Here is a 25711-nt window from a genome sequence, read left to right on the forward strand (position 1 = left end):
TTATGAATAAAATGATATATCTGAGGCCAAGCGTGGTGACTCAAACCTGTAATTCCAGCACTTTGGGAGGCCAAGGTGGGCAGATGGCTTGAGACCAGACTGGGCAACAGTGAGACCTCATCTCTACAAAAAAACAGAAAAAATTAACCGGGTGTGGTGGCATGTGCCTGTGGTCCCAGCTACTCAGGAGGCTGAGGTGGGAGGATCACTTGGGCCTGGTAGGTCATGGCTGCAGTGAACCGTGATCATGCCACTGTACTCCTGCATGGGCAACAGAGTGAGAACTTGTCTATAGTGTGTATCTATCTATATCTATAGTATATACCTATAATAAATATTTTTTAGATATAGGTATCTATATCTAAATCTGGGATTGGTTCCAGAATCATCAGGGGTGTGGGGAAGTGGATAGGGGTGAGATGAAAAAGAATAGTCATATATCGATAAAGGCTGAAGTTGGCTGATAAATTGTATGTTTTAATTTTACATACACAAAAAGAAATTGAATTGGAAGCCCTGCCCAGGGTATGAATAAGGTACATGGCATGCAGAGATATGTGTTATTTCCAACAGATTCTCAATTTGCTATATAAGGTACGCACTACATACCCACCAGCAGAATCACCCCCTGAAAGAACCCTCAGGTCCCTGGAGATGGGAGCTGGGGGCCCAGGAGAGGCAATAGAAAAAAATCAGCTGGGTGTGGTGGCGGGTGCCTATAGTCCCTGCTACAGAGGCCGAGGTAGGCCAATCAGAGTGGGATGGAAGGGATGGGGTATGCCACCCTGCAGGCCGGGCTCTGCCTACCTCCATGCCATCGGGACAGCTCCTCTTGCTGTTGTTGTTGTTTAGGTTCTCCGAGTTGAGCAGGTTTTGATCGAGCTGGGTTGGAAGCTGCCCCCACCTCCCTGCTCCCAGGCCCTCCTCCCTTTCCATCTCCTCCACCTGCAGCAAGGAGCCACTCTGGCCTTTGGGACTCCCAAACTCTAGTTTCTTCTTCACATCCTTCTCACAGAGTCCGGAACCTTGCTGGGTCTGTCTGGCCGGCCTGTGCACCTCTGCAGGTGGAGCAGCTTCCTCCAACAGAGCCTCCCTCTCTGGATCCTCCAGGTGGACCAAGCTGCCAGTTTCATCCTCGGGGGAAGGCAGAAGGGGGTCTGAGAGTCGCCGGAAACAGCAGGGGAGGGGGGGTCCTAAGCTGGGCTGGGCGGCATCATCCAAGAAGGGCAGCCGGCTTTCCGGGGTGCCATCTGGGGTCTCTGGCAAGAAGTCGCCGGGTCCTGCAGGGTCATCCACAGTCTGCTGGAGGCTGCTGTCTGTCTGCTGACGCCATAGTTTGTTGTGCCGCTGTTTGCTGCGGAGGCAGAGGGTAGAGGAAGGTGAGGGGAGGAGGAGGGTGCCTGGGGGTGCTGGGAAGAGTATGTGGTGAGCCAGTGAGGGGCTGCCCAAGGTCAGGGTGCCAGGGACGATCCATGGCTCATTCAGGTAGAGCCTCTCTCATTTGTTTCCAAGAAACACAAGGATGAGAAACAGCACTGGCTCTTAAGTTGTCCAGGCTCGCACAGGAAGCCTGATGTGACTTTCTGCCCGATGACAATGGGGAAGGAACGCGGGGGCGTCTAGACTTCAATCTGTGTATCTGTGTTTAGTGCTGCCTCATTTAAGGAACTTTGTCACGTCAGTTACGCTCCATCTCATTTCTCTGTCAAATAAGAATAACAATGCTCTCCTACCTATATTGTAGGGAAATGAAGGGAATCAAAGTGGAGTATGTACAGATCTATACGCGATAATACAACTATACACACACATAATGCACTGGAATGCATTTGGGAAGATCCTGGAAAACTAGAAAGTATTTGTTTGGGTCAGTTTTAAAACAATTTCTTCTACTATGATGATGACATTGTTTTTATAATCCTTTTTTTTTCTTTTTGAGATGAGGGCCCAGGCAGTGCAGTGTTGTGATCATGGTTCACAGCAGCCTCAAACTCCTGGGCTCAAGCGATCCTCCCGCTTCACCCTCCTAAGTAGCTAGGGTTACAGGCATGCGACACCATCCCTGGCTAATTTTTACATTTTTTTTTTTTTTTTTGTAGAGACAGAGTCTTGCTATGTTGCCCAAGCTGGTCTTGTACTCCTGGTCTCAAGCGATCCTCCTACCTCAGCCTCCCAAAGTGTTGGGATTACCGGCGTGAGCCACTGCACCAAGCCCTATAATACATTTTTAAAATGTAAGGCATAAAAAAAGAAGTTTACAGTGAAATAAGGTAACTAAGTCACCCTCAAGGACCTTAAAGTAATACCAGTATCACAGGCTTGCGAGGGTTAAAAGGAGAGAGGTAAATGTAAGAGCACAGTGTGAGAGCGCCTCTCTGCTCAGTGTGCACATCCCAGCCAGCAGCTACTCAAGTTCACCGCCACGCTGCTATGAACCCGGCCTGGAGCGCCCGGCTTAGGCTGCAACGGGCACTGAGTGCCTGGCAGGCTCAGGGGGAGGACAGTGAGATGGTCGCTCTTCCTCCTCCTCCTCTGGGCCTTGCCTGGGGACCTGTCCAGCCCTTCTGACAGTGAAGGAGTCCACAGTTGGCCGATGCTATTCTCTGGACCCTGTTTAACTCTGCCAGGGCACCCTGCATTCCCAAACTTGGCCAAGAAGCTGGTGGACTTCGCCTGTGGCTTCCTTCCAACACCGGCCTGATATCACCCAGGGAGGCCTGCTTCTCGTACAGACTGACTAGAAAAGGAACCGGGAGAAAGTGACGCCCAGGCTCTGGGCTTCCAATTTGAGAGCCTGGGGTACTGGAACTATAGCGAGGACCTCCCCCACCACCCCGTGTGGGCAAGAGAACCGCAGGGCTTTTTGCACAGAGCACCCTGACTCAGAGGCTGAGTGAGGGGCTACGGTGTCCCTCTCCCTCCTGCCGCCCACTGGCTGTGTGACGGGGGACAGGCCAACCTCTCAGCGTCAGCTCCTTATCCCTGCACTGATCCTCGCAAAAGGGGGATAACCTGTACAGAACTTTTTAGGGTGGGAGTTCAGGGACTTTAAGCTACATTTATTATTTACTACAAGCCAGATGTGGAAGTATCTGTAAAGGTAAACTTGTTTAGCACTGCAAAAGGAAAACAAATCTTGGGACCCCAAACTCACTAGGCCAAAGGGAAAAGTCAAGCTGGGAAGTGGGTCACGCAAATCTGCCTCCCATTTTAGTTCCTAAATAAGATGGCTACAAAGATGAAAAGCTACACACCTCCCTCATATCTTGCCCACAAGGAAATTCCTTGCGGTCCCCAAGATCTTTACCCTAAAGCTTTTCTGTTAAAATTCACCATGGCAATGTAAATTGCCCACTATCTTCACAGGTGGGGGGATGGGTGGGAAGGAAGACACAGGACAGAACTCAAAGTCATCCCTCTACCCACCTGACACAAATGCATATCTGATTGTTTCCTCTGCCCTATTGTCTATGTTACGCAAAAACGCAGATTCACTGAGCCAGACGAAGGCATGCATGACTCTTTTCCCCCTATCCCGCTTCACATGAAAATTGTGCATTTCTCAATATCCCATCCTTTCCCCTTAAAATTTGAAGCCCTCAAAATTATCTGAGGAGAAAGGCATAGACCTGTCTCCTGGGTGCGCATCCTTAACATTGGCAAATAAACCTCCTAAAATGATTGAGACTTGCCTCGGTCATTTTGCTTGATTGACAGACAGCACTCATGCAAACCTCACAGCAGCCCTATTGGGTGGGTATTCTTTAAAAAAAATTTTTTTTTTTTTTTGAGGTGAAGTCTCACTCTGTCACCCAGGCTGGGGTGCAGTGGTATGATCTCAGAACCTCTGCCTCCCGGGTTCAAGCGATCCTCGTGCCTCAGCCTCCTGAGTAGCTGAAATTACAGGCACGTGCCACCACACCTGGCTAATTTTTTTTGTATATTTTTAGAAGAGATGGGGTTTCACTATGTTGGCCAGGCTGGTCTCAAACTCCTGACCTCAGCTGATCCGCCTGCATCGGCCTCCCAAAGTGCTGGGATTACAGTGCCTGACCCTCAATTTTTTTTTTTTTTACAGCTAAAATACATATAACATAAAATTTGGGCCAGGTGTGGTGGTCTAGCACTTTGGAAGGCTGAGGCAGAAGGATCGATTGAGCCCAGGAGTTTGAGACCAGCCTGGGCAACATACCGAAACCTTGTCTCTACAGAAAAAATATAAAAAATTAACCGGGTATTGTGGTGTGCACCTGTAGTCCCAGCTGCTTGGGGGGCTGAGGTGGGAGAACCATTTAAGCCTGGGAGGTTGAGGTGTTATGATCATACCCTGCACTCCGGCCTGGGTGACAGAGTGAGACCCTGTCTCAAAAAAATAAAATTTGCCACCCTGACCACTTTTTATTTATATATTTAAAAAATTTTTAAGTATTTCTTTTTGAGAAAAAGTCTCGCTCTGTTGCTCAGGCTGGAGTGCAGTGATGCAATCATGGCTCACTGCAGTCTTGAACTCCTGGTCTCCCAGGTTCAAGCCATTCTCCCGCCTCAGCCTTCCAAGTAGCTGGGATTACAGGTGCATGTCACCACACCCAGCTAATTCTTGTATTTTTAGTAGAGACGGGGTTTAACCTTGTTGGTCAGACTGGTCTCGAACTCCTGACCTCAAGTGATCCACCTGCCTCGGCCTCTTAAGGTGCTGGGATTACGGGCATGAGCCACCGCACCCGGCCTCATCTTGACCACTTCTAAGTGTACATTAAATACATTCATAATGTTATGCAACCATCACCACCATCCAGAGAGCCTCTAGACTAGAATCTCCAGAATGCTCTGTCTCTGGCAAAGCTGAAATTCGGTACCCGTTGAACAGTAACTCCCCATTCCCTTCTTTTTTTTTTTTTTTTTGAGACGGAGTCTCGCTCTGTCGCCCAGGCGGGAGTGCAGTGGCACAATCTCGGCTCACTGCAAGCTCCGCCTCCTGGGTTCACACCATTCTCCTGCCTCAGCCTCCCGCGTAGCTGGGACTACAGGCGCCCGCCATCACACCCGGCTAATTTTTTTTGTATTTTTAGTAGAGACGGGGTTTCACTGTGTTAGCCAGAATGGTCTCGATCTCCTGACCTTGTGATCCGCCCGCCTTGGCCTCCCAAAGTGCTGGGATTACAGGCGTGAGCCACTGCGCCCGGCCCCCATTCCCTTCTTCCAGTCCCTGGCAACCACCATTCTACTCTCTGTCTCTGTGACTTTGACTTCTCTAAGTATCTCATATGCATGGAAACATACAGTAGTTCTCTTTTTGTGATTTGCTTATTTCACTTAGCACAATGTCATGAAGGTTCATGACTGTCGTAGCCTGTGTCAGTCTTTCCTTTTTAAGGCTGTGTAATATCCCATTGTATGAATATGTCACATTTTATTTGTTCATTCATCCATCAATGAACATGTGGGTTGCTTCCACTTTTTGGCTATCATGGATAATGTTGCTATAAGCACTAATGTACAAATATCTCTCCAAGACTCTGCTTTCAATTGTTTTGGATATATTTCCACAAGTGGAATTGCGGGATGATATAATAATTTTATTTATTTATTTATTTTTTAGACCAAGTTTTGCTCTTGTTGCCCAGGCTGGAGTGCAATGGCATGATCTCGGCTCACTGTAACCTCCACCTCCCGGGTTCAAGCGATTCTCCTGCCTCAGCCTCCTGAGTAGCTGGGATTACAGGTGCATGCCACCACACCCAGTTAATTTTGTATTTTTAGTAGAGATGGGGTTTCTCCATGTTGGTTAGGCTGGCCTTGAACTCCTGACCTCAGGTGATCCACCTGCCTGGCTCTCCCAAAGTACTGGGATTATAGGCATGAGACACCATGCCTGGCCCCTAATTTTCTGAAGAACCACCATACTGTTTTCCACAGCACCTGTACCATTAACATCCACATTAAGGTAAGCATTCATTGTTTTTTTTTGTTTGTTTTCTTTTTCAGACAGGGTCTGGTTCTGTCACCCAGGCTGGAGTGCAGTGGCACAATCTCAGCTTACTGCAACCTCTGCCCCCTGGGCTCAAGCAACCCTCTGATCTCAGCATCCCAAGCAGCTAGGACCACTGGCGCATGCCACCACACTTGAATTTTTTTTTGTACTTCCAGTAGAGACAGGGTCTCAGCATGTTGCCAATGACAGCAATAGGAGGCAGAGAAATTCTAGGCAGACAGGGATGGGTCCCTGGCAAAACCCCACCTTCAAGCCGAAAAGCCTGAAACCTGTGTCCCAGAGTAAGAGCACCCATCCCTGTGTGCCTGCTCTCTCCCAACTGGCTCTTTCTGAATAATGTCTTTTTACCAATTGAATGTTGCCTTTTCCAAAACTACCTATAGCCCACTCTGCCCCCATCCTGTGCCTATAAAGACCCCAGACTCAGCTGGCAGAGAGAAGCAGCAGCTGGATGTCAGGAAGAAGTGCCTGGATGTCAGAGAGAGGCAGCTTGATTTCAGAAGATGGAGGCTGGACGAGGCAGAGAGGTGGCTTGACCTCAGGGGAGAGCGACCTTCCTTTCCTATCCCCTTTCCAGCTCCCCTCTCTGAGGGCTGCTTTCATCACTCAATAAAATTTTCTCCACATTCACTATTCTTCAATTCGCCCATGTGACTTCATTCCTCTTGAGCACTGGACAAGAATTCAGGACACACCAGGTGTGAGTACCCAAAAATGCTGTCACATTGGCCCTTTGCCCTCACTGGCAGAAGGCAGCTGCCTCACACGATGAAGCAAAGGGCCCACTGAGCTGGTAATACACTGCTATCTGTGGACGGCAGAGCTAAAGGAGTATTATAACACACCCTCTGAGGCCTTAGGGTCAGAGGCACCCCCACCTGGATGCTGCCATGGGGCCTGCACAGAGTTCACTCCTGCCAGTGCCAAAGAGGCCGGTTCCTCCACTTGCTCACTCCAGTTCCTGCACTAGTTCGCTTGTACGCTCCCTCCCATGAGGGGTTGAGTGGGGCGAGCTGAGTAAATGAGGCACCTCTGTCACGTGTCCCAAAAAGGGGTCAAGAAAATATACTGCATCAGCAAGGCTGGTCTCGAACTCCTGAGCTCAAGCGATCCACCCTCCTTGGCCTCCCAAAGTGTTGGGATTACAGGTGTGAGCCACCACACCTGACCTCAGTGTTTTAAAAAGCATTTTTGTTTAAGAGATGGGGTCTTGCTCTGTCATGCAGGCTGGAGTCCAGTAGCACGATCACATTCATTGCAGCCTCAAACTGCTGGGCTCAAGCAATCCTCCCATCTCAGTTTTCTGAGCAGCTGGGACTACAAGTGCATGTCCCAGGCCCGGCTAAGGTGGGCATTAATTCTTAACTCAGAAGAGGGAACTGAGGCTTGGGAAGACTGATGGGCTTGCCCTGACTTGCCCTGCTCATCAGTGGTGGAACCTGGTTGCTGTGCCTCTCCAAGTCCTTGGCTTTTCCTGCAGCAAAGCTGGTGCACAGGGCTTGGCACAAAGCAGATGCCCAGGAAGCAAGATGCACACGTGCTTACGCCACACACACGAGGCCAGGCCTTGGCTTAGAACCTAGGCACCATTTCCTCCAGCAGCAAAACCAGCTTTATGTGTGTGCCAAGAAAATCAAAACAGATCCCTCCTGGAAACTACTCATCAAAGCCCAAACAATAGTTGTTTTTCTCAAACTGACTCCCCCTGAGAGGCAGGATTTTGGCTGTGGAAGTGGCTGCTGGGCCGAATGGGAGCATGCTCTGCTGCCGACAGAGGCCTGGCTGGCTTGGCCGCATGGCCGCTCCAGCTCCGCCTGCCAACCCTTCTCTCCAGGCAGGCACCCACCTTGCATCCAAGATGCCTTCATACTCAGACAGCTGCCTCATAAAGCCCGCGTTGGGGCGCGTGATGCTGCGCTTCTGCTTCACATAGTTATATGCTTTTTCCAGAGGCCAGCCGAACTCTTTCATTGCATAGGCAATGACAGTGGAGGCCGAACGACTCACGCCCATTTTGCAATGCACCAGGCACTTGGAATGGTTCCTCCTGCAGGGGTGGGAGCAGTTGGGGAGGAGGGATGGGGGAGAAGCAGTGGGGAAGGAGTTAAAAAGCTCCAACAACTTCATTCTCTCAGGTTTTACCCGAATCATTTTTTTAAACCCTGTAGTTATCTTACTGCCGAAATCCTCCTACGTCTTAATGTTTACGGAACAGATGTCCACACACCCTCTAAAGGAAATACCACCACTGTAGAATCAATTAGCACACAATGGGATATCAAAAGAAATCTGTTCTGGCCTGGCCATGTTTTGTTTGCAGGGAGAGCTTCAATATTTGGCTGCCTTCAGGGACCAAGTGAGAATCTTCTCACATGGCTGGGATGGGCTAGGGGACCGAAAGCCCTTTCCTGGGATGAGAGTGGGCAGCTAACGGGATTTCTGCAAGAGCTACTCAGCTGCTACAGCAGATGGAGACGGTGGATGAGTTACTGCAGAAAAATGGGGTCAGCAAACTGAAAGCTGCAAGGCCCTGGGGAGAACGAGATGCTCTTCAGACAGGAGGGCCAGGGAGCAGGAGTAAGGGCGGCCGCAAGGAAAAGCCAGGAGTGGGAGATGGGGCTGGCCCGTTATTTGTACGGAGGCAGTGCTGGCCCAGACCTGGCTGATTTACCAGATACGGCCCAGGGGACAGTGTTTCTTTAAGTATCACTTGCTCAAGAATGTGAGGGAGGGCCAGGCCAGTAAGGGCAGCACCTGCAAAACTTTATTTGTACAGAAGGCAGACCCACCAGGTGGGAGCCGGCTCTGGTTTCCTATACCCCAAGCTTGAAATTCTCCTGCAAATCTCAGTGGGGTTTTCTCCCCCTAACTGCTGGTCTGAAGTCTCCATCAAGGAAGCCTTGAGTTTGTCTCCTGGGAATATAAGGGAACTAAGATTTGGTTAAGGACACATCATGTGGCTTTGACCCAGAGGGAGACAAAGCAGAAGAGGGTGATTGTCTTGACAGCATCTCAAAGGGTTCTTTCTGTTCTTGACTTAAAAAGGCAGAGCTGTTTCGCAGGGGAATAAAATGAGCACCAGAGACAGGTGAAACCACTGACGGGCTCAGGGGCAGTGGGGGCTGGCCATGACCTCCGATGTGCTGTCCTGTTCCATGCGACAGTAACTCAGGGAGGGAAGATGGGCCGTATTCTTAGGGAAACAGTCCCAAAGAAGCTCTAAGCCCGTGTCCATGCATGTCATCCCCTAGCTCTCCTTTGGCTCAGTGACTTCCTAGGGGTGGGGCCCCTGAGTGTCCACTTGGTATCTGGGGCTTGCCTGGAATCAGAGCTGATGATGACAACTGGGGTCAAGTGTCGCAATCAAAGATAGGTGGGAGAGACTAAGCTCAACAGGAACTCTACCTGGAGAGGACCAACCACTTTTCTCCTTTGGTGCTTGGCGTCCTGCGACTAAAAGCAAAGGTCCGTCCCACATCAAGTCCCCTCCCACCAGCCGACTCCTGCATCTGTAGTCCCGTTCATTCCCACTCTCCCAGCCTCAGCAGGTTGGTTTCATCCTCAGCCCCGCCTCTCTGCCCACTTACTTCGCTTTGTTTATAAAATGATACGCTTCGTTCCAGTGGGCGAGGAGGTCTGTGGTCTCTTCATCGTACACTCGGATGTTATGATACGCAAATAAGCCAGGAAAAAAATTATCAATTTCTCTGGTAACATTTAAAATGTAATCCACCCTGCAATGAGAAAAAAGTAAGAAACAAATTTGGAGGATCTGAATGAGAAAGAAAAGCAAGGTAATAAAAACTGGCAGAGAAAAGAAAAGGAAACACACATTAACCAAGGGTCATATGTTCGTGGCGGGACTTTGGTTTTTCCTTAATAGCTATGTTTTTTGGTATTTTATAAATGCCCTCTCGATGGTGAGAATGTGTTATATTTATACTAAGAAACCAAATTATTTTAAAGACCTTATAAAAAGAAAACTCAGTTTAAAGCATTCTGGAAAATTAAATATATGTATTACTTAAATTTATAACTATTCATGACTATTATGAATATACAGAGGCTTAAAAAAATCCCAGCGTCTTCACTCTTAGAGAGCTAAAAAGCAAATTATATCCATCCATTATCTATATCCTTGGGAATTGCCTTAAATCCTTTTTTGAAAAAAGGCAAGATAGATAAGTATTTGACAGGGTCTGCTAACCCAGGTTCTGTAGTTCTCTAAACTTAATCAAGACTTTTACTTCTGGAAGAAAATAATGTCAGGAGTTAGAAAACATCTCAAATAGGTTTCATAATATTTAGACATGCTTAAAAAAATACCTAAGAAAATCATTAATTTATTCCCAGCAAGACGAAAGCACAGAAGAGTATATGCCCTTATGTTTTAAGAATACTTTCTGTTGAAAGAATGCATCTTAACCGGTAGTTCTAAAGACGTATTTTAAGATTTGTTTAGTCTTGATTTTTAAACGTGGTAATTCTAGAATGTCATCATGTCAGGCCCACAGAACGGTGATTTTGTGGCTGTGTTGTTCAAAAAAAAAAAAAAAAAAAGTCCAGACATCTGTTCTTGAAGGTCTAGATTGAAACATTTTTCATCCCTGCTGAGTGTCAGACTACGACAGGCATATGCTTCTGGCCGACACTGAGCATAACGTTGCAAGATTCCCACCAGGCCCCAAAGCATTAGCTCAGATAGAGCCCAAAGTGGCCCAGGGATCAGGGTTGCTGACTAACGAAACAGCCAGCAGACCTCTGCGTCCACACTAGGGTTTGCAGCAACTGTGCGGGGCAGGGAGGCGGGGTGCGGGGGAGGCAGCACAGAGCCTAATCAATATCCAGGCGGTCCTACAGCAATTACGGTGTAATTTTAAGTTTTCCTCAACCCACACAATCACGCGAGACTTCAGCACAATCTAAACTCCATGAATTATTCAGGGCGTGGTGTTTGGAAGCACATCTGTTTAGCTATGCACATCAACCCCTGGCAGCCACTTCAGAGACCAGGGTGCAGGCAATTACAGGCAGGCAGCCCCAAGGTCTCCCCCTCCATGGCAGAGTGGAGGGTTTCTAAGCTGCCTGGAAGGACAGGGAAAGACAAGGGGAGGAGACTCACCCTGAGCCCTGCAGTTCCTCCAGATTGGATGCATTCCATTCAGAGCCCTGGGAGACAGATCACACAAACTCCTGTGAGTGTCACATGTCAGCCTCAGAGCTGCTCAGGGGATGCATGGTTTGTCCTAGCTCTGGCGGTGAGGTCTTATTTCATGGCCCCATTGGCCTCAGAGAACAGAGAGAACCAGCGGCTGATATTCAAGGAGGTTCCTGAGTGAGTACTCACAGCATGAGAGGAAAGGAGGGAGGGACGGAGGGAGGGAAGGGTCCCGGCCCTCACTGGCCCCTTGGCCTTAGGGAAACAGCAAGTCCAGGAAAACCTGCTCTCCATCTCCCCACTTCGTTTCCTAAGAGTCCAGTGGGGTCCTGTAAGCAGAGGCAATGACCTGCGACCTCCTACCCAAGGAAGGGCACGTTCACAAGCCACTAATTACAGCAGGAATCGTTCTACCTTCTGGGAAGTATTTTGGCAATACTGAAAAAGTTCCCACCCTCTGACCCAGTAATTCCACTTACAAAAAGCTATCCTGAGGAAATTATCAGAACTCACACAGTGATTTAGGTAGGAGGATATTTATAATTATGTGTAATAAACCAGTGGAAACCACCCAAACGTCCAATGGGAAAAAATGAGTAAAATAAATGAGCCTGGATCTTCATGATGGAGTCTTTAAAACAAATAAATTTTGCAGAGTATTATATGACACAGGCAAATACCATGTAAGGAAAAAAAATTTCAAAACAGAGGAGGATACAGGACTATATAAACATAAACAGTATGATCCTTTCCTTCTCTGTTTCTTTTTAAAGAAGCTATATATGCATTTAAAAAACCCAAAAAAACAGAAGATGGGAAAATAAATATGCCAAAATGTTAACAGGGACTATCTCTGGATTTGTGAGATTGCGAATGCTTTTTTCTTCTTTAGATTTATTTCTATTTTCAGACTTTCTGCAACATGTTTTAATTTAGTACTTTTAAAAAATGGTATCATTGAAAAACCTTCCACTCTCAAGCATTCAAAGGACATGGAATGGGGGAAAAAAAAGAAAACAAAAAATGATCACTTTCCTCTTACGAAATGCAAACAACATAGTGTCATAAAGAGCAAAAGAATCCAGCTTTGTCTTCCTTGAAACTTCCTTTCCCAAGTTCCCAAGAGGGCAGACCCCTCAGGACCAGCGGTGGCAGGGCCCTGAGCAAGCTGGCAATGCGGGACACTAGCTGAATTTTCATATTTGAGGGAGAGACCCAAACATAAAAATTCCTTTAGTATCTCTCATGGAAAAAGTGACATAAAGCACCGAACCACACCAAAAAAATTACGCGAGTGCCGCTGAAGCTGTGAGCGTCCTCTTGCTGTGACTGCCACCTAGTGGAGAAAGATAGGACGAAGGTGTCTTCTGTTCCCTTCTCACCAGGGAAATCAACAGACTTCCGGGAAGAGCAGTGCCCAGACCGCCCACAGCTTTCAAATCCACACATGTACATACATTTTAATCAATAACTATGAAATCTATGTAGATCTGTACACATAAATATATTAAAAATATACATATCTACATAGATATGACATATACATAACTCTTAATTACTTCCTACAGAAAACAAAGTCATTCTTGTCTCTAGCAGTAAATTTACTTCATTAGCTTTCCCAGGAAGCACTTTCTCCTCTAACAATGGTTACCATTAGTTAGCACCTACAAAAACTGCACTCGGTGCTTTAAATATGTATTTTTTATTTTATTAAAAAAAATTTTTTAGAGACAAGGTCTCACTATGTTGCCCAGGCTGGCTTCAAACTCCTAGGCTAAAGCTATCCTCCCACCTCAGCCTCTTGAGTAGCTGGGACTACAGGCATAAGCCACTGTGCCCAGTTTGCATTTTACTTAATTCTTACAGTCATCCCTTGGGGTATAGGATGAAGAAAAAAAGAGGGAAAGTGACTTCTTCCAAGTCACATAGCCGCTGAGGCTGAGGAGTGCGAACCCGGGCCCTGGTGGGCCCTGACTTTCGTTACACCACTAGGCCTCTCTAATTTTAGTAACGTGCCTTCCTCTATAGCCTCTCTGACTTTGAAAACTTGCCAGTTGCCTTCTATGGAGATTCACAGCATTAAGACAATCTGAGCTAGCCATGGAGGTGCACAGAAATCAGTACAACGCACCAGAACTATAGGACCAGGGTGAGGGCTTCCAGCGGCCCTGGAGCCGTGCATGGAAAAGCTGTCTGGACAAGCTCAGCGGGAGCTCCGTGTCAGCTGTGTGATCTCTCCTCCCTGTTGTTTCTCATGTCTCAGGGTGCCTAGGCATAATTCTGGGTTTTGGTGAGGACACTTCCTTTAGTAACTGGGGTTTTTTAGCCCACAAACCACTTGGAAGTAACTGGATGGGGCCTATGTGTTAGTGGCTGAAGAAGACAAAGGATTTGTGAGAGTCTGAAACACATGCCAGTTGACTACGCCAAATAGCTCCCAAACAACTCCCCGCAGCTCAGCTAGGAGCCACGTCTCAAACAGCTGGTTCAGGAGCAGATGAGCAGGCTGCAGGCCAGAGAGGGGGCCAAAGAGGGGAGCTCCTGCCAGCCAGGATGGAGGCTCTGGCAACTCAAGTTTTTTGCCTGCTTTTTCTCCCGGACTTGCTACAAACTCCAAACAACCAGGGTCTGATTTATGTCCCCCAAACCAGATACTGCCAGGGCCACGCCTCTTACGAGATAAAGATGATCGAAGATAAGGGAGGGCTTGTCCATCTGTCCCAAGATAAGTAGCATCTCATTGTCTATGAATTCCTTGAATTCCTTCAAGTTACAATTCATCTGTTTCTCTAATTCATTACGAATCTGTGGAGTAGGAAATATTAGGAAAAGTGATTTGTTAAAGAAAACAATCATCCACCTCAAAAGAATTAAAGTTACAATGCAAACTGTGCCTATTTCCAAAAAAGGTGGGTGTTTTTTCTCTTTCAGAGTAATACATTTAGATACACGCAACATACATGCGTCGGTGGCAGGAATGCAGGCTACTCAGCTTAGAAGTAAACTCAACTGGGTAAAGTTTATTATTTCAAATAAGGAATTTGATTTCCATGAGATCTCTTCTACCAAGTTTAAAGCGCTTTTACTTTTATAATTAAATGTCAAATACATCAAATAATCTAAAATCGGTTCTATCTTTCTTGGAAAGATATCACGATATGATTTTTTAAAAATGTATTCATTAATTAAAAGACAGGGCTGGATGGAGTGGCTCACGCCTATAATCCCGGCACTTTGGGAGGCCTTGGTGGGAGGATTGCTTGAGGCCAGGAGTTCAAGACCAGCCTGGTCAACACAGGAAGACCAAGTCTCTTAAAAAAAAAAAAAAAAAAAAAAAAAAAAAAAAAAGATTATACATGAACTTTTAAAATGTCAATTTTAACTTCTTAGATCCACCCAGTTTAATCTCTCATTATAATTCATTGCATGCTTTGAATAAAAAGCAATGGAAAAAAAAGCGATCCAGGAAAAAACATGAAAAAGTAAAAAAGTAGAGAGAAATTATTCTAGAATTTGATACTTGCAGGTCAAGCTGTCATCCTGTGGAGAAATAAGTCTGCTGTCTCTTCCATAAAACCCAAGGTAATAGGGAGCAGAAGAGAGAACAAGGGGCTGTTATTAAAACAGGTCAATGCTTCTCAGTGCAGTCTGTGGATCTCATGGACTTCTCCCCAAAGGCTATATAGGTGAGGCTCACAAAGGTCAAGAAATTTGCTCAATGTCTCATAGCTGATAAGTGGCAGATCTGGACTCAAACAGGAGTCTGACTCCAAGGCCTGCTACGATTGTAGAACGAGGCAGAAAAAAGCCTCCGGGGGCTGATACCAGAGGACAGGTAAAGACAACAAGGTGCTGGGCCTGCTTTTGCTGCACTTTCGGGAGCAGGACACATGGAGGCTGCATGACCTCTGACCTGCAATGAAGGGAGGAGTTGTCTTACCTCTTTGGAAGTCACATTTTCTAGATCCTGGCTCATCATGATGCTTCGGAGCTTGGCTTTGATGAGGCGCTCGGTCCTTTCCCCTTCAGTGGGCCTGGAAAGAAATGACACTTAGGAGAGCAAGGAGCTGTAGAAAGCTTGTGGTCGGAGGTTACAGGAATGCCAAATGATCCTGAGTCTCAACAGAACACGGCTTGGCACACTTCTTGGTGTGCACGTTCTCAGGCAGTAGGGAGAGGTGCACAGAAACGCGCTGCAGCTCTAGAACTCCCACGGGAGTCAACAGAGCAGGGAGCAGGTCAAGTGGGGAGAGGACAGTGTGGAAACTCACTCCTTGCTCAGATGCTCTTAGGGCAGGATGCTGGGATGCCCAGCGCAACATCCCCAGGCCCCTGGGCCCTTGAGTCTCTGCTCGAACACATCTGGGCATGAGCACCTCACTGTCTCAAGGCAGCCCGGCCCAGCTGCAGCAGATCCCATTATCCCCTTCTTCCTTAGAATCAAAATCTGGGTATTTCCCTGCTCTGGTTTTAACTCTAGGGGACACACAGACCAGGATAATCCTTCTTCCCCGTGGGGAATCTTCAACTATTCAAAGGCAACTATCCTTCCTCCGTGATTTCAAGGCCCTCTCCTAATGTGGCTTCCCGTACTTCAGGTCTCTGCCCTCCGAACGCGCTGTGGTTTATCCATAGTCTTCCCAAAATGCAGTGTCCTGGAGGAACACCACACTGTGGGAGCAGGGTCCTGACCCCGAGGGGAGGGGCAACCAGCATTCTCCCTAACTAGACTTCAGCGAGTGTGGCCTCTCCACATCAGCACTGTCATAGGTCACACGACACAGGTCATGTGGTTCACCATGGCTGCTGCTAAGGCAGGCTGCCCTCACCAGTTGTGTTTTTGGATCCAAGGAAGCAGAGGACACATTCCTAACTCTCCTCAGAGCAGAGCGGGAGGATCTGGGAATTAAGTCTCTGGTAATCTGAAGAGAAAAGGCCAGACCACACAGCTCTGCAAAGAGTTGGGGACACAAAGGGCCACACATGCCTTTGAGAGTCTAATGGGAGTTATGGACCCCGTCCCCAGAAATGCATTCACCAAATTCATCAGTAATTTTTTTTTTTTTTTTGCATGGGACAGGGGCCTGTGTCACAGATCTCTGCTTTAAACGCTGGTTCTGAGAAAGCTAGGGCTCTCACTCAAGGGACTCCAGGGGCGGTGTGGCCCAGTGCAGGTTCAGGCTCGGGCACAGGGCAGGTGGGGGAGAGGCAGGTGCCTGTGGGCTTGGGTGTGCTCACACCGGAGGCGCTGCACTTACTTGTCCACAAACAGCGCGGGGGAGTCGGGTCGTGTGGACTCCAGGTCCTGCATGGCGTTCCACTCGTTGATGCAGCTCTGTTCGGAGCTGATGCAGCTCTCATAGTAGGTAGCCCAGATGAGAGCTACGCCCCCGGGGAAGTAGTTGTGCCTCCGGGCCACTTCGCAGGCCTTGTGAAGCACCTGCAGGGCAGACCTGGGGCGAGGAGAAGACAGGGTCAGCCCTGGGAAGGCACAAGAGATGCAGGGTTTCCTCCTCTGACAAAGGGGTTCAAAAACGGGAAGGGAAGGGCAATGATTGATTCGTTGATTATTTCCTTTTGGGACAGAGTATCGCTCTGACACCCAGGCTAGAGTGCAGTGGCACGTTCTCGGCCCAATGCAATCTCCGCCTCCTGGGTTCAAGCAATTCTCCTGCCTCAGCCTCCCAAGCAGCTGGGACCACAGGCACCCACCACCAAGCCCAGCTAATTTTTGTATTTTTAGGAGACAGAGTTTCACAATGTTGGCCAGGCTGGTCTTGAATTCCTAGCGTCAAGTGATCCACCCACCTCGGCCTCCCGAAGTAATGGGATTACAGGCATGAGCCACCGTGCCTGGCTGAGAAGTGCAGTTTGTAAAGGGCTCACTCTTGGAGTCACACTTACATGTACGGGCGCTGGGGAAAGCATATAGCCTGAAACATTCAGCCTGCCAGGGCACGGAGCTAGTCCCTGGGACATACTCACTGATTGAATCTAAGAGTGGCCAGAACACCCCACATCATTTCCAAAAAGCAGCAGAAACAAACAACAACAAACTACTTCATAACTCTTCCAATCAGGTGGTTCACGGGTTATTTTACAACCCATCAATTAACTCCAGAGAATGAAGAACTGCTCCTGAAGGGTGGTAACCCTGAACATATGTTCATATGACCCACATTGAACATAAGACCCACAATTAAGCTTAGCAGCTGGAAGAAAAAGTCTTTAATATGCAACAGAGACATCTGCCTGCATTCTAAATAATTACATTTCCACCCATTCCCCCATCAATGTTCTAATAGCTTAGATGCTTAGATTTCTTAAGGAAACAAGTTCTAGAAAGTTATTTTGATACAGAAACTAACTGAAGAGGTTTGGGGAGCAGACTGGGAAACAATATTAAGAATCTATGTTTTATTTAGTCACCCTCTTTTATTCTTCTTTTTTTTTTTTTTGAGACAGAGTCTCGCTCCATCACCCAGGCTAGAGTGCAGGGGTGTGATCTCGGCTCACAGCAACCTCCATGTCCTGGGTTCAAGTAATTCTCCTGCCTCAGCCTCCTGAGTAGCTGGGACTACAGGTGTGTACCATCACACCTGGCTATTTTTTGTATTTTTAGTAGAGACAGGGTTTTGCCATGTTGGCAAGGCTGGTCTCAAACTCCTGACCTCAGGTCATCTGCCCACCGTGGCCTCCCAAAGTGCTGGGATTACAGGTGTGAGCCACCACAGCTAGCCCATTTTACTTCTTTTTACAAAAATATAGGCTGAGGCCAGGTACGGTGGCTCATGCCTGGAATCCCAGCACTTTGGGAGGCTGAGGTGGGAGGACTGCTTGAGGCCAGGAGTTTGAGACTAGACTGGGCAACACAGTGAGACCCCATCTCTAAAAAAAAAAAAAAAAAAAAAAAAAAATAGAAAAGTTAGCCGGGTGTGGTGGCGCATGCCTGTACTCCCAGCTACTTGGGAGGCTGAGGCAGGAGGATCACCTGAGCCTGGGAGGTCAAGGCTGCAGTGAACCATGATCATACCACTGCACCCCAGCCTGGGTGACAGAGAAAGACCTTGTCTCAAAAAAAAAAACAAGAAACCCCAAACCCCCCAAACATTGTGAATATACTTAATGCCGCTAAAAATTGTGCCTTTAAATATGGTGAAAATGGTAAATTTTATGTTACATATATTTTGCGCCTCCCTCAACATGCACATACGTAACGAGCTTCTTGGTAGAAGGGGTTTTTCTATTCATGCTATTGGCTAAGAAAATATTTCTAGGGAGTTAAAAGTCCCTAAAACCACACTTACCACATGGCCTGGACAGACACAGGCTTAAATATGTGCATCCTTCCTGCTGTGCTCACGCTGAACCCACTGAGAATAAAAAACAGAGAGAAAGGTATCTGTGGTGAGAAATCAGCGTCTTGAGTGAAATCACTCTGGCAGGAGGGAGCCAGCCCACCGCACACGCTGGGAACAAGCACATCTCAGGCCACATGATGAGGGATTTTACGGAACCCACTTCGGCAGAGACATGGGCAAGGGCAGCAAAGAGACACATTCTCAGATGAGGAGGGCTTGTTTTTAACCCAGCACTGCGAGTTCCACCAAAAACTGAAAGCCTGGCAAAGGGTGCCAGGTGAAGACCTCCAAGAGCGTCTATGTTCCCACGTGGTTCCTGCCTCCACTGCCACCTCCTGTCCCATAGGCCCGGCCATTCCTTTTTGTAATTGCATAGAAACTATATTCATAGGATTGCACGGAAAATAATCAATATATAAAAATATCTATTAATACATTAATATAAATATGTTAATATAAAAATACTAATATAAAATATAAAAAATTAATACAGGCCAGGGGTGGTGGCTCACGCCTGTAATCCCAGTACTTTGGGAGGCCGAGGAGGGTGGATCACCTGAGGTCAAGAGTTTGAGACCAGCCTGGCCAACATGGTGAAACCCCGTTTTTATTAAAAATACAAAAATTAGCCAGGCATGGTGGCAGGTGCCTGTAATCCCAGCTATTTGGGAGGCTGAGGCAGGAGAATCACTTGAACCCAGGAAGTGGAGGTTGCAGTGAGCCGAGATCGTACCACTGCACTCCACCCAGGGTGAGAGAGTGAGACTCCATTGAAAAAAAGACAAAAAAAAATTAATACAAAGTTATTAAAATTAAAAAGGAAAAATATCCGCATAACCCCATCACTTAAACAACAAATCGAATTATTTTTCTCTTCCCATCCTACAAGGCAACATAACTCTGACCTGCTTAGAATCCCCGTGTCAGGCCACTTTCCTGTTCTGTTTCTCCCCACTCCTCACCGTGCCCACGCACCTCCTTGGGAGTGAACGCATGCGGACGCTAGACGGCCTCTCATCCCCTGACTGCCTGCCCGGGTGGAACTGGTTCATTCCTCCTTTGTGGCCCCCAGGGCAGCACTTGAAACCTTGTTGTGCCTGTCAGTTGTATGTCTCTCCTTGTACCCCAAAGCTGGTGAGTTCCTGCTGCACCACAGGAGGGCGTGAAAGTTCATCCGTGAACTTTCAGGGCAAGCCCCATGGAGGGCGTGTGGTGAGAGTTCACCTAACCCATTGAGGTGGCGGATGGATATCGGTTTACCGCTGTCTTGAACTTCACACAGCAGCATATCTCCTGTAATCGCTCCCACTGATACTTCATGAGCTAAACTCCCTAATCGGACATCCAAAACATACCCTCCCTCGTGCAGCTCACTCGAGGGCAATATGATTTCTCCCGCTGTGACACTCCCGCCACACGTGTCGTTCAGTGCTAATGATCATCCAAGGATGCCCGAACCAGCTCGTGTTTCAATGCCTACACACAGTGAGCGAATCTTTTAAAGAGACCTCCTTACCCATCTCCATCAAGGTGGATTTTCGTGTCGCTCCACAGTCGGAGAACCATCCCAATGGTGCAGCTTTTACTGCGAGGGGGGAAGAGAAGACGTGTGGAGTCAGCGTCTACCCACGTACATGCACAGCCTTTCCAGCTCACCACCTTGTCCAGGACGGGCTGTTGGACGTACATGTGGGAGTAGGCTGTCTGCACAGGAACTGCTCACTGATGAATTCTAGAAGACACGGGTCTGGGATGGCCCTGTGGACACAACTCCGTAAGTGCTCAGCTGAGGCTCTTGGGTGCAGTGTGGGCTGACCGCACGCCCACTCTACAGCAGGGAGGCAGCCGCCCAGGGCTGGTGCTCTGCTGGCGGAGGCCACATGTGTACTTGGGGGTACACAGGCAAGCACCGGCGGCCAAGCCCGGCCTGGCCTGTCCTGGGTGGTGGGGAGGGGAGCATGCTCACACCGTTCCCGGAGCTCACTTTCGGACCTGTGCACTTGCGCCTTTAGCGTGGCTGCGGTTTTACAACCTCGCTTAACCTGGTTTTGTTTTGCCCATCATACCAGTGAAATGAGACTGAATGACTGCAGAGACTGGCGCCACTGAAAAACAGAGGGAAAATAAGGGCTTATCGGAGAGTCCTCAGATTATGATGAAAATTCTTCAGGCATTTAGAAGTCGACTTGTGAGAAGCCGCTGTAACCCTGCCAAGGGCCAGCTCCGCAGACCTCAGGAATCTCATGCTTCCATCTCTGCTGCTGCCAACACCACAGTCATGTTTTATGTGTGCCCATGTGAATGGGGTTTCTGGGGATCACAGACCCAGCTCCCCTCCCAGGTAGCGCCCTGCCCCATGTGGGACTCTTCTCAACTCCATGCTTCTACATCTGTGGGGAAGGTTGTTCCAAGCCCTTCTGGCCAATGACACTCAGGCTTTTGGGTTGGGCAAATTCTCAGGTCCCTCCGTGCCATACTACCCACTCCGGAGGGACTAACTAGTGTTTCTCTTATAGCACTGCAAAATAAAATTTATGTTGGGCCTCACAGAGCTCTAGGGACCAGTGGCTGTGTCAGCGCCAGGAGGAGGCAAGGAAAGGGTCCCTATGGAGCCCAAATCCGATAGGCAAGAAGCCAGGTCAGATGGTGCCCTGAGAACGTGTGGTCTAGAAGACCCGACCTGAGCCCTGACGACCCTCGCCAGGGACTGATAAGGAGGCAGGTACAGCACAGAGAGCTGCAGACAGCACAGGACGGGGGGTGGTGGGGTGGCAAGGCCAGGCCTAGGCCAGGGGTGGGGCCTTCCAGGGCAGGCAGAGGTCAAGGGGGCAGGGACAAGACTGCCCATAGGAAATAAGGGGCACATGAAACCATGTGGAACCTAAGCCCCTAGACCAGCCTCCCTTGGACACGGATGCGCAAGAGGCTCAGCCCACGGGGGACCTCTGCTCACGGCCTTCAACTAGAGCCAGGAGCATGGAACAGGGACCCTGCAGGACTGCAACAACTGCACACATCTCCTATCATCCCCTAGCTGTTACTTTTGTGAGTTTCCAGCGGTCCTACAATGATTAACAGTAAGATTCCTACGAGGAAGGAGGACCCATGGGAAGCATACTGATCTTTCTTTCTTTTTTTTTTTGAGCCAGGGTCTTGCTCCATTGCCCAGGCTGGAGTACAGTGGTGTAATCACAGCTCACTGCAGCCTCGACCTCCTGGGCCGAATCAATCCTCCTACCTCAGCCTCCTGAGTAGCTAGGACCACTGGCACATGCCACCATGCCCAGCTTTTTTAAAAAACACTTGTTTTGTAGAGATAAGGCCCCACTATATTGCCCAGGCTGGTCTTAAACTCCTGGGCTCAAGCAGTCCTCTTGTCTCCACCTGGGGGGCATATATGGGAAGCAGGAAAGGGATACATAGTAAGGGAAGCTGAATCTTTTTAGAGGAAGAGTGACCCCAAGGCTAAAGTGGGTGGGAGCAATTGCAGAAGAAGAAAGCAGGCTCCAAGTTCCTAGGGCCTGTATGGCAGGAACAGAGAAGCCAGATGGGTCTGGAGGTCCAGGCAGGAGACCAACCTGTTCCAAGACCCCATCGTGGAGTCCTTCACTGACGGCAAAACACTGATGCGTGGATGGTGGTGTATGCTCATGGCATTCAAAATGTTCCCAATCCGAATCGAAAACATAATCCTGCTCGGGTGTGGTGGCTCATATCTGTAATCCCAGCACTTTGGGAGGTGGAGACAAGAGGACTGCTTGAGCCTAGGAATTTGGGACCAGCTCGGGCAATAGTGATTTTTAAAAAAATTATATATATATATATATATATATATATATATATATATATATATATATATACAAAAATCAGCTGGGAATGGTGGCATGTGCCTGTGGTCTCAGTTACTCAGGAGGCTGAGGTAGGAGAAATGATCGAGCCTGGGAGGTCGAGGCTGCAATGAGCCATGATTTCACCACTCCAGCCTGGGTGACAGAGCGAGATCCTGTCTCCACATAAAAAAAAAAAAAAAAAAAAAAAAAAGGAAGGAAAGGAAAAGAGGAAGGGGAAGGGGAAGGGGAAGGGAAGGGGAAGGCGAGGGAAGGGAAAAAAAAAGAAAAGAAAAAAGAGTAGAGAAAAGAATCCAAGCGTGAACCCTAAGGTGGCGTGGCTGCTCTGGTCTTCCAGGATGCATATGCAGATATAAGACTCTGAGTGAGGCCGGGTGCAGTGGCTCACGCCTGTAATCCCAGCACTCTGGGAGGCCGAGGAGGGTGGATCACTTGAGGTCAGTAGTTTGAGACTAGCTTGGCTAACATGGTGAAACCCTGTCTCTACTAAAAATACAAAAATTATCCAGGTATGGTGGCGCATGCCTGTAATCCCAGCTACTCAGGAGACTGAGGCAGGAGAATCGCTTGAACCCAGGAGGCAGAGGTTGCAGTGAGCCAAGATCGTGCCACTACACTCCAGCCTGGGTGATAGAGTGAGACCCCATCTTAAAAACAAAAACAAAAACAAAAACTTTGAGTGAGAGCGCGCGAGCCTGCTGCAGGAGCCGCCATTCCAATGCTGCCTTCTGGAGAGCGTTTGGACTGTTACGAAGATGCCCTTTGGGGGCAATGCTTGTCTATTCCTTTTTTCTTTTTTTTTGTCAGGGGGAATAAAAAAACAAAATCCCAAGGAAGGAATTTAGAAAAAACAAGTATATTGCTCCCTCAGCAGGCTAAAGGCTTCTGGTGGGGACCTGGACTCTTTTTTTCAAGCCGGGAAGGAAGAAAACAGCCTGGTGCTTGGGCAATGTGGGAGCTGCAGGAGAAGGCCCAGTTCCCAGCCCCCGGGATTCCCTGGGCACAGAAGGCAGCTGCATCAGGCCCAGCGACAGGAAGTTCCCCTCAGGCCCCTGCTCATCTTGGGTGGCCTCTCGACCGCCCTCTCCAACCTCAGAGACCTTCCCTGGCCTTAGGGTCGGTGCCCACAGGTGGGCTGTGGCTCCTGCTCAGAGGACACAGAGACCTCTGAGCAGAGGGCGCAGAGACCTGAGGGAAGAGCGTGCAGGAGAGGCGAGGGAACCACAGGGAGAGGAACCTGCGAGAACCGAAGGCGGGGTGCTGAGGGGAGGCAAAGGGAGGAGAGGGTGGGAGGGAAGAGCACTGCGGGGGCAGTGCGGACGAGCACACACGCCAGTCTCCTCCAGCCGGGCAGCAGCGGAGTGGGAGTGCACGTGTGTGCATCTAAGGCATGCCCATGACTGCTGGCCTGTGAGCTCTGTGAGACTGCAGGTGTGTCTGCCATGCTCCCTGATGTAGCCCCAGCACCTGGCAGGGCGCCCAGCACAGGGAAAGAGCTAACAAGTCCATACACAATAAACCTAGGAGTGAATGAACGAGCAAGGCGGTGTACAGGAAGAGAGCTGCAGCCTACTGGGAAACAATGAGTGGCATCTACTCATTCAGCAGGTCGACAGGAAAAGCCTGCCTCCGAATCCCAGCCCGGCCACTTACTGGGATGACCCTGAGGTAATCACTGCAGCCTTGTGAGCTTCTGACTGTCGTGTAAAATCTGAGGTAGGACTACCCACCCCAGGGGGATGAAGGGGTTAAATGAGATGTTCACGGAGGCATTTTGTAGTTGTGCCGTACTCTACAGTCAGGAGGACTGGGCTTCCACACCACTCCCATGGTTAGGATCAAGACAATGGGCACAGGCCACGGGAGGCCAATTTCCGTTTGGGATCAGAAAGCATTATTGGAACAGGCCACACTTGTGAGGGAAGTCCCTGCCTCAGAAAGATTCAGAAAAGCTGGACAGTCATTGGAAGAACAATTACAACCACAAGATGGTCAAACACCAAACACTGCTATGCCTCACAACCGTACAGATAATGGCCAAGTAGATGGGGCTCTGGGCATTTCTGAGATCACCTGCCTGGTGGCACCCCATCCTAACAGACCACGCCCTCCAGTCTCCAAGTGGCTCTTCAGAGCTCACATCCAAACACCTCCCATGCTACAGGTTCTTCTAGCCACAGGTTCCCAACCAGCCCAAGGCCACAGATGCCAGCCCCAACTCCATCTGCTACATGTGTCACAGGAAACTTTCTCATAGTGCTATTTATTATGTACTGCGGGGTGGGGGCCATGTCATAAAAGAAATGTCCTCCCTTTTTTATTCATTTCCTTCAAACAAGCATCAAAGTCTCAGTCGCTAGCATGTGACTTACAGAAGCTCTCACAGGAACAAGACAAGACCGTACTGTTACCATGACACTCACGGCCTCCCTGACTGGTTTCTGCTGTTGATTCTGCCTGAAATGCTCTTCAAATGCACCTTGCTGCTCCGCCTCCACCCTAGAGCTCGCCTGACTGCCCACTTGCCCGTTAAGAGTCGGCTTAGGCTTCACTCCTGCCAGATAGGTCCTGCCAGGTGCTCTCAACAGTCACCCCCTCCTGTGGTCTCACAAAACCCCAGCACCTCTCGGTCACTCTCTCCCTCCTACCTGGTTGTGACTGTCTTCCATGCTCGCTTAGAAGCTCTCTGAGGCCAAGAACTGTGTGTACTGTTGCTTCTTTGTTTACCTGGGCCTAGCCCATTGCCTCACACACAGGTGAATGCAAATAAATCATATGCTTAATGAATGAGTCGATGAATGAATGATGAATAAAGGGAGTCTAATCTAGTTTTAACAAACCCAGGTTTTGCAATGATCTCACAGGCATTCATTTATCCGAGATGTCAGGGGAGTGATTCCACCCTCATTTCACACACATCCTGGGGGTCAGTGCTCTAACTTACTTGGCCTCCAGTTAGTGGGAAATTATAAGCTACTCTTCAAGCCTCTGACTAGGACCTGCCATGAAGTACTTGGGAATCTATGGAGTATCACTATGGGGTCAGGTGTCTGAGGCAAGGCCCACCAATCTCCATACTTCTCCACGGGCCCCTCTGCCTGGGAGGGTCTCCCTGCTTCCCTTGGCAGACTCTGGCTTGGCCTTCTGGGTTCGGCGTTGTTGTCACCTCCTTCAGGAAGCATTTCTGGCTAAGGTGCCCCACTCTATAGCAGCTGGCATGAAACCTCTCTAAGCAAACAGCATAACTTTCTGTCCTCTCAATTGACTCTGAGTTCCAAGAGCACAGCCTGGAGCTGGCACGATGCCTGGCACACAGAGCTGAAATGGCACACCCTAGTGTTCCCAGTGGCTC

The 25711-nt window shown here is 48.8% G+C and overlaps 1 protein-coding gene across 5 annotated transcripts in view; it reads right to left on the reverse strand.

The window, feature by feature from the left end:
* The window catches only part of SSH1 (slingshot protein phosphatase 1), a 76218-nt gene that overhangs the window by 8801 nt on the left and 41706 nt on the right, over nt 1–25711 (reverse strand). For 4 of the 5 annotated variants that reach the window (XM_055238609.2, XM_063614423.1, XM_063614425.1 and 1 more), the window contains 9 exons: nt 20028–20096; nt 18458–18523; nt 16409–16603; nt 15091–15184; nt 13827–13955; nt 11115–11161; nt 9580–9726; nt 7839–8039; nt 808–1354 (listed from right to left, as the gene is read on the reverse strand). In XM_055238609.2, coding sequence (XP_055094584.1) covers nt 808–1354; nt 7839–8039; nt 9580–9726; nt 11115–11161; nt 13827–13955; nt 15091–15184; nt 16409–16603; nt 18458–18523; nt 20028–20096 — 1495 coding nt within the window. Of the gene's footprint in view, nt 1–456; nt 1355–7838; nt 8040–9579; nt 9727–11114; nt 11162–13826; nt 13956–15090; nt 15185–16408; nt 16604–18457; nt 18524–20027; nt 20097–25711 lie in introns of those variants that run through there. The other variant, XM_055238611.2, reaches the window with a different exon arrangement.

This window comes from Symphalangus syndactylus, chromosome 13, assembly GCF_028878055.3.
Source record: "Symphalangus syndactylus isolate Jambi chromosome 13, NHGRI_mSymSyn1-v2.1_pri, whole genome shotgun sequence".
Lineage (NCBI taxonomy): Eukaryota > Metazoa > Chordata > Mammalia > Primates > Hylobatidae > Symphalangus > Symphalangus syndactylus.